General features: G+C 35.8%; 1 protein-coding gene across 3 annotated transcripts in view; it reads right to left on the reverse strand.

Moving 5' to 3' along the window:
• hnf4g (hepatocyte nuclear factor 4, gamma) overlaps window positions 1-8,847 on the reverse strand; it is a 17,865-nt gene that overhangs the window by 6,117 nt on the left and 2,901 nt on the right. For 2 of the 3 annotated variants that reach the window (XM_037694101.1, XM_037694100.1), the window contains exons 1-3: window positions 4,971-5,336; window positions 2,459-2,624; window positions 1,853-1,947 (exon numbers count right to left, since the gene is read on the reverse strand). In XM_037694101.1, coding sequence (XP_037550029.1) covers window positions 1,853-1,947; window positions 2,459-2,624; window positions 4,971-5,100 — 391 coding nt within the window. In that variant the 5' untranslated portion in view covers window positions 5,101-5,336. Of the gene's footprint in view, window positions 1-1,852; window positions 1,948-2,458; window positions 2,625-4,970; window positions 5,337-8,847 lie in introns of those variants that run through there. The other variant, XM_037694102.1, reaches the window with a different exon arrangement.

Here is an 8,847-nt window from a genome sequence, read left to right on the forward strand (position 1 = left end):
TTATCATATGATACAATACGATATGTTGCGATATATTATCATATGATACATTACATCATATTCTATGTCATGTTAGTTTGAAATCTATCATAATTAGGAGTGCACCGGTAAATTGACCTCGATTTCCTTAATTTTGGGGCATTGGAGATTGTTTGATATTTGCATGAGAAGCCGATTTTTACCATTTTTAAATTTATTTTTGTAGTATTAACAATTGTCTAAACTTCCATTTATATTTCAGAGCACTCTCATGGCCGGTTAAAACCTGTTTGTATAGTTGCTAGGATATTGTTCAAGGGTGTGTTTTTCAATAAAATAAGATTGGAAAATTGAAGGTACATTGTGACCTCATAACACCTGAACGTGTCGCTAATAAAATAAAATTGGAATCGGCAGGTCAGACTTATTAGAAATTGGTGATCTGCCAGAAAACTGCAACATGTGCGCCCCTAATCATAATACATTACAGTACTATATAATAAATATATGCTGTGATACATTACATTAGAGTGGGTTACGATGCATTACATAAAAAAATACTTTACATTGTATTAAGATATAAAGCATTAATGTATATTACAGTACAACACATTGTTATGATAGATTACAGTACTTTATGTGGTAAAACAATACAATATAATGTGAAACAACAATACAAGATAAAGGGACATGGATGTGATTTCTTCACTTTTCATTTTCTTTTGGGTGTTCCCTCTTCAGGGATCTCCACACGGAGTCGTCCTCCTCCATCTCACTCTGTCCTCTGCATCCTCTGTCCTCACTCCAACTACCTCCATGTCCTCTCCAACTGTATCCATGTATCTCCTCTGTCTTTTTCCTGGCAGCTGCAATTCTAACATCCTTTTACCAGTATACCCACTGTCCCTCCTGGACATGTCCAAACCATCTCAGTGTGTCTTCTCTAACTTTATCTCCCAGTTGTTCAACCTGTGCTGTACCTCTGATGATCTCATCCATCCTTGTCTGTCCTAAGAAGAACCTCAACATCTTCATTTCTGCCACTTCCAGTTCTTTCTCGTCTTTTTGTCCATGTCTCTGTCTCCAGACCATACAACACAGCTGGTCTCACCACTTGGACTCATTTCTGTCCTTATAGCTTCCTTCACAAAAACAGTCCCAAGTAAATCTTTAACTTATTCAATACAAAGATAATTCAACAGTAAGATGCAATCCACAATAAATGTACTTTTTTTTTTTTTATGGAACGGAAAACCGTCAAACTCGACGTGTTTTTGCAAAAGTACCGAGGTGCACCCTCTCATGTCAAGATTTCAAGTTTGCTTTGATTTTTATTGGTGGAAAAAACTCGAGGTGGGGTTCAGGATGGAAATGATAACGGACACTGGAACCAGTTAATATTTAGAAGAGCAGCCATACATGCTGGCATCAGCAGCAGGAGTAAAACGTTAACCAGTCGCAGTCCAGAACAAAATGTTTCAATATCTCAGCACTGGGTGTCATAAAACCGTGTGGCAAGGCTATAAAAAGATACACCCCTACCCCCCCACTCTCTCTCTGTCACACACATACACACAAAGGAATCACTTGTTTTATGGCTAAACCAATTTTAATTATCTTCAAGACGCCTTGATATTTTATGACCACTTTTTTTTTTTTTTTTGTCTTCAGTTCTTCACCTCTTCTTCATCATAAGAGTAAAACTACAATAAGCTTTGTAGAGTTCATCTAATTCAAAATATACACACAGTTGGGCTATTTCTACTTTTATTTTTGTTTTTAATCTCCGCAGCCTTGATACAGTATCAGTAGTGGAGAGAATGATCTTTTTCCTGATAAAGGACAACCGTTTAGTGTCTTTTCTTTGTCTTACCTTCTTTTTTCATGCCGGCTCTGAAGCATTTGTTGAGTCTGCAGAAACGACACTGGTTCCTCTTATCTTTATCAACAATGCACTGTCTGCTGAACCTGAACACGACAATCAATAATTGAGCATATTTCTGCAGAGCAAGAACTAATGCACAGCACTACGTGAGAAAACGAGCTTAACGAGCATGCGCAGATCAAAAAATATCAAGATATCTGAACATTAAACGTGTTTCTGCACGTGAAACCAAAAAGTACAGTATTTTTCGGATTATAAGGCGCATTAAGCGAAACAAAACAGATGAGTCGAACTTTATTCAGCTCATTCACAATAACCACATAAAATCGGTTCAAGGTCAGTAAGGAAAACCAGAATTAATACATAAGGCGCACCTGATTATAAGCCTCACTGTCAATTTTTGAGAAAATTAAAGGATTTTAAGTGCGACTTATAGTCCAAAAATTACAATAGGTGTTATTGTAGCTAACCTGTTACTTGCACATTTGAATTGTTTTTTAATGTACAATTTGCATAAAATATCCTTAGATATATTAATTAGTTTGTGAGTTCAACATGGAGACGTGGTTCTCGTTGTGTCTTGGTTGCTCGTACCTGCAGGTGTACACGTGGTTCTTTCGTATGGAGCGTCTGAAGAAGCCCTTGCAGCCATCGCAGCTCGAGGCCCCGTAGTGTTTCCCTGTTGCTTTGTCTCCACAGATTGCACAGTTGCTGCTCAGCCCGTCTGGACCGGGGTGGCTCGGTTCTGTCGGCATGCTCTCTGGAACACAAAGAAACAAACTCTCCGGTGAATGAACGTGCATCTCCAAACGTGAACAGTTTTAGTTCAAGAGTATATTACACATAAGAAATTGTTCAAAAAACAACTTAAAGAAGAGCCGTTTATTCCAAAAATCCCTCAAAGGATTTTTTTTGCACTACAGTGCACCTAACTTTTGAATTCATACTTGTGATTTGTATTATGCCTTCATTTTATCACAAACTAAACTTGAGTACCTCATTACTTATAACTCTATTTTAGTTGATTCAGTGCGGTTGGAAAGTATTCTGAATGTCTACGACTGCAGAGTTTATCATTTTTGCTTGATTTCTACATCTGTAATTCAAGATTAATCTTCATTAACCAGGCGGAGGCTGCTTTGCTGCATTTTATACATGTATCCTGATGCATGCTCAATAATAATTTATACATTATGATAATTGTTATCACCTGCAGTGATATGTTCTCAATGACTGAAACTGTTTTTACACGAGTTTGTAAATCCATTGTTCTGAGAGAACACAACAATATTTTATTGTAAATGTGACACTCAACAGATTATTGAGCATTCATCAGGACAAGATACGTTCACTTTTCTTTCCAAAGCACGTCTCTCTCAACGTATACTAATGTGAGATGTGTTAATGTTTGATCAGCTCATCACTTGCTGCTGTGACATCATTGTTTCACTGAGGTGTGTACTTGCTCTTCAGTATCTTTATGGCATATATCTCCAACTACTAAATACCTTTACTCTACTAAACTCCACTGGTAATAAAGACCAGTCATCATCTTTGCAGCTTTAGTTTCTAGTTGGGTTGCAACTTTTAAATCCATCTCAGTTTAGTGAAATAAACTTAATTTGGTTAATAATTTTTTTTTTTTTTAAATCCCATGCTTTGAAAGAATTCACATTATAGTAACAAGAGAAAACCATTGTCCTATGGAAGACTTTTCCTCATGGTGTTTTAGCAGGACTTTTGAATTTATATTGATTTATTGCAAAACAATGACAATACCAATATATATATATATATATATATATATATATATATATATATCAACATATGAAAAGCTTAAATGTGACAATAGGGCTAAAGTGGCTGCAGTCTCGTTGCCTAATTAACAGACATTAGACGTTTTAAAAATATCTGCATCTCAACTGTCTTGTGAGACATAATTAACTGACATTTCTAATTCATTTGAGTAATTTTATTCTAAAAAAAATGTAAATTGTGTCTTCTACTGATAATATTGATTTTTAAAAAGCCATGATTTCCTCACTTTTTGTTTAAACCAGTAATGCCTGACAGATAGAGGTTCTGTGGCATTTTCCGTCATCGTTTTGAAAAAACAAAAACTCCTTGACCCACTAAAGTGTTTCCTCTTTGGATTTGTACAAACTACTCTGGCTGCTCCTGCTCTTTAAGTTCCCCCTGCAGTAAATCTGAAATAGTTTACCAACTTAAAAAAAAAAAAAAAAAACCTATCATGTCCTGGAGTGGGCCCAATATTAAGCCTTGTGGGACACCACTTGATATACCTATGAGATTTGATTTAGCATTTTGAATTTAAAACATCTGGAAACACCATAAAATGCATGTTTGGTTAGCTACTAACTCAAATAAGATCCACATTTCATTTTGATAGTTTGACTTTTTAGAATAAAGTGCTTTTAGACCTTTTGCACTTTACATTTTGACATAAATTTGAAACTGAAATTTAGTTTATGTGGATATCTCCATTGTTCCTTTCCAGTCATAAAAGCTTCGACATACCATAAAATTATTGCTTTTCAAATTTATCTTGTGCCCAAATCTTTTATTAGTGGAATATTTGCTATTTATCTAACGTGTATCTCTCAGACAGCTGCTCCTTCCTTATTCCCTCAAAACTCCTCTTCACTCAATGTGACTCTTTTTTTTTTATTATTTTGACATCCGTCATTCTCAGTACCACTTTCCAGAAATCTGGTTAGTCTTATTTTGAAAACTTTTGACAGTGAGTTTGGTCATCAAATGCTCAAAGATCCTTTCTGTTCCAGTCTTTCCCATGAAGATTTTTTGTAGGCCCCGTTTCTCACTAGAACATCCAGTCTGCTTCTAAACACATCTTCAAATGGGGATGAAGAAAACCGTCATTAGAAAGTCCTTTGCTCGTTGGTTTTTAATGATTTTTCTCTAACGGTGCCAGTACTTACATGGATGGCACATCTGTATACATGCATATAATTTACACCCTGTCATAACGTATGTGAGCACAGCTTCACATCAGCTCATCATTTTCACCTCTGTTTCAAGTTCTTGTGTTTTTGTGCGTAGGTGTTCAGTATGAGTCCGCACTTACCTCCTCCTCCATAAAGCACCTCTGCATTCTCAAAGCCCAGCGTGCTGTATGATGGATCCAGGCCTTCACAATAGTTGGCCACCTCCATATCTAACAGAGATTTACTCTGAGGAGCAGCAGGATATCTCATTCCAGTTTCAATTTTAGTTGCCTTCCCTTTGCTTCTTTTTCTCTTCGCTCTTCAGTCCCTCTTTCTCTTTGTTTCTGTTTTCCTATCTCAGTTTCTGCTAATTCTCACCGACACGACCCGAGAGATCCTCAGCATAACAGGTCTATAATCTCATCTGATTGGGCCGTGAAACAAAAAGTAGGGTGGAGCTGGAGCCAAGACTTCTTACCTTATTGTACCTTACTTATCTGTTCTGTTCTCTCACACTAATCACAAGGATGAAGAGATAGTGGTGCAGGAGTTATTTCTCCCTTTTACAGTCCATTTTTTCACTATTTGTTTTCCTTTACGAGGCATTATAGCTTATTAGGAGAGAACTACTTGTTCTTTAGGTGCACGCGTACATAAGATTTGGTGAATGGATGCACAAAAATATATATTTTTGTTGAAACATTTGTTGTTTCTGTGACTTGTGTGGATTTGTGCTTGTGTTGGGATTCCTAATCTAATCAAAACTAAAGTAATGTCTCTATCACTTCAGGAGATAAAGTCTATAAAGATAGAGTTGGATGGAAAACTACCCTCTCACACACAGGCGTCTTGATTTTACATCTAACCTTTTAATATAGATTATTTATTTGACACATGTCTAGGATTCTCTGTGTAATATATAAAAAATTAAAAAAAACATTGTTAATCTGTTTTAATCTCTGGCCTCCAGAGGTAAACCGCCATATCAAACACAAAAATGGCTCCAACTCAACAAGTTTTACAGATATTTAGTTTAAATTTGGCGTGGTATCAACACATACTCCAAGCACTATTTGATCACACAATATATATATTTTTTTAAACAATGACGTGAATTATTGGAGTCCGTCTTTTAGCAAAATATCTCATGAACCATTGTGCAAATTTTAACAAGACGTCCAGAAATTAATCACTAGGTGTTCATCTACAACTCTTTAACTTTTGGAGTCAAAGTACTGCAAGACGGCTGCAGAAGCTAATAAACATAAGTGCATCTCAAATAATCTTAAACTACACACAAAGTTTACACATGAGATCAAATGGGCTCTAACTTTCTCTTTTCTTTTAGTTTAAAATATGGTAAGAAAGGTGGCTGGAGACGTGCACTCGTTCAAATAACGCTGAACTACCGTAATAATTGTGTGAAAGTTTATGAAGCGTTCTCATGTGATCCATTTTTCTTCCGTACATTTTTCTGCATCTTTCTCGTCCCGCAGTGTTTGTGCTCTTTCAATAAATCATAAATCAAAAACGTTCAGCTCTTTCAGGATAATCCTGCCATCACTTTTGGTATTGGTGCAACTTTAGCTGTTTGCAATATTTAGCCTTTTCTGACATTATTTTTTTTTCTCGTATAAAATGAATTGAGCTCATTTTACATCCTCCAAATCTTTAGATCTGTTTACAAACTTTTACTGCTCCTTTCACATTTTGTTCTGCTTCAGCTTCCTTCTGCAAATTTAAACTTTTTTTTTTCAGCTAATTTCAGCTGTTTTTTCAGCTGTTTAGCGTTCCTTTCAGATTATTTCTGCCAACTATATTTTTGTGCTTCTTCGAACTTCTTTCAGCTAATTTCATCTTGTTCTCTTTTCAGCTAATTTCAGCTTGATCTGCTCTTTTTGTCTAATTTCTGCAAGCTTAAGCTTTTTCTGCTATTTCAGCTAATATTTAGCTGTTTTTAAATGCTAATTTTAGCTTTTTTCCCCCAGATAATTGCACATTTTTTGCACTCATTTAAACTTTTTTCAGCCTAAATTAGCAACAAAAAAAAGTGTTTTTTTCCACTTCCTTCTGGTAATTTGAGCTTCTTTCTGCTTTTTAAGGTACATTTCAGCTGTTTTTTGCTCATTTCAGCTTTTTTCAGATAATTTCCCCTTTTTTGTGCTCATTTCTACTTCTTTCAGCACACATGTTCTTTCTGCTTTCATCTGCTAAATTAAGCTTGTTCTAACGTTTCACCTACCTTTTTAGCATTCTAAGCTAATTTCAGCCAGTTTTAAATAGATTCAAGTTTTTTGTGGTAATTTCTGCTAATTTCAGCTTTGCTCCTTTCAGCTTTTTCTGCTAGTTACTAGCCATTTTGATGCTAATTTTAACCTTTTCATCCAATACCACATTTTTAAGCTCATTTCAGCTCCTTCCACTTCCTTCTGGCAGTGTTTTCAGCTATTTTTAGCTAATTTCAGCTTGTTTTAGCTAATTTCCTTCTGTGCTCATTGTTACCCTTTTTAACCTAATTCAGCAAATATTTGTTCTTTCTGCATTCTTCTGCTAATTTAGGCTTTTTCTTCCATTTCAGCTGTTTTTCAGCACGTTCGTTTGCAGTATAACGTGACTGACTGCAGTAGTAATAACATGATATTTAATGTGCATCAAAACAACGTCTAAAATCTGTTCAATCATTTGATGCACGTCACGCCTCTAACATGTATTTTACTGGAGAACCAGAGGAGAAACTTTCAAATGCAAACCAAAAATGAAACGACCCCCCCATAAAAAACAAAACCCCTCCACCTTCCTGTTTTAGGGCAGAGATGCTGTAATCATTCTCTGAATGGGCACCGACTAGTTAAATATTCTCACCCACCACATTGAAGCTTTCATTGCACTAAATCTTCCTGAGTGTTTTAGAGTTTAATCAGTTTGTGCTTTGTTACAGAGAAGGCTGTAAATGATAAGAGATGGCATTACGGGTGATTTGATGCCCTGGATCTGTGACAAGAGGACCAATGAGGACTACAGTGAAGAGGCCCAGGGATTATATATTCTAGTAATTTATTACATAAAGAAGGCAATAATTGTACACAGGCTCTATTAGTTAATATCTATGGGTGAATAAAAGGGTTCATAAACAGAGGCAGGACTCAAGGTTGTGGGTGTGAGAGAGAGGACAGGCAGATTATATTTTAACCACGTAGTTTGGCTGCACTTACTGGCTCATCACATTTGCAGAATCTGCAGGAAATTTTTAGAAGTCTGAGCATTAAACACTCGTATGAGATTTGTTTTTCAAACTTTGCCATTAACTGCGTCTGTCTGTAGGCAAAATATATTGTGAAGCGCTGGGAATTTTTTAATGAAACTCCCAGGAAGTAATTACTTGAAGCACTTGTACAACTGATTAACTTACGGAGTCAACACAATTCAAGATGGCTGCCTCAGCCAACTGATCTTACAAAATGCAAAAATGGCTATAACTCAGCCAGTTATAAAATGTTGGAGCTGAAATTTGGTGTGGTAGTAGCTGAGCACTGCTCCCAAGATCTACTTCAAGCATGTCGCATTGCTCCATCTTTTTTCTTAAAACTGTGGCATTAACAGTTAAGATCAACCCTGTCTGTTAGCAAAATAGCTCATGACCCACATGACGGACCTTAATAAAACTCTCAGGAAGCAATCAGTACATGAACAAGAGATTAAATTTTCAATTAAACATGATTACAACAGAAAATCAAAATTAGCAAAACACAAATTACTATAATTTCATCACATTTTTGCACGTTGCGCTAAAATCGTCGTAGCAGCTGGAAGTCATCCTCAACACATTTATGGAGTGAACACACCTCGTGACATTGCAGAATGTTTTTGCATAATGTCCATTTACATGGTTTGATCAAATATACTTTAAAAATATAACATGAAAAGCTAGGGGATGTGTATTTCTTCATGGAATGGAATACTTTTTAATTTTAAGAGATCATGGCATTAATCTGGTTTATATATATATATATATATAAA

The sequence above is a fragment of the Nematolebias whitei genome, chromosome 20, assembly GCF_014905685.2.
Source record: "Nematolebias whitei isolate Nwh7 chromosome 20, NemWhi1, whole genome shotgun sequence".
NCBI classification, from domain to species: domain Eukaryota; kingdom Metazoa; phylum Chordata; class Actinopteri; order Cyprinodontiformes; family Rivulidae; genus Nematolebias; species Nematolebias whitei.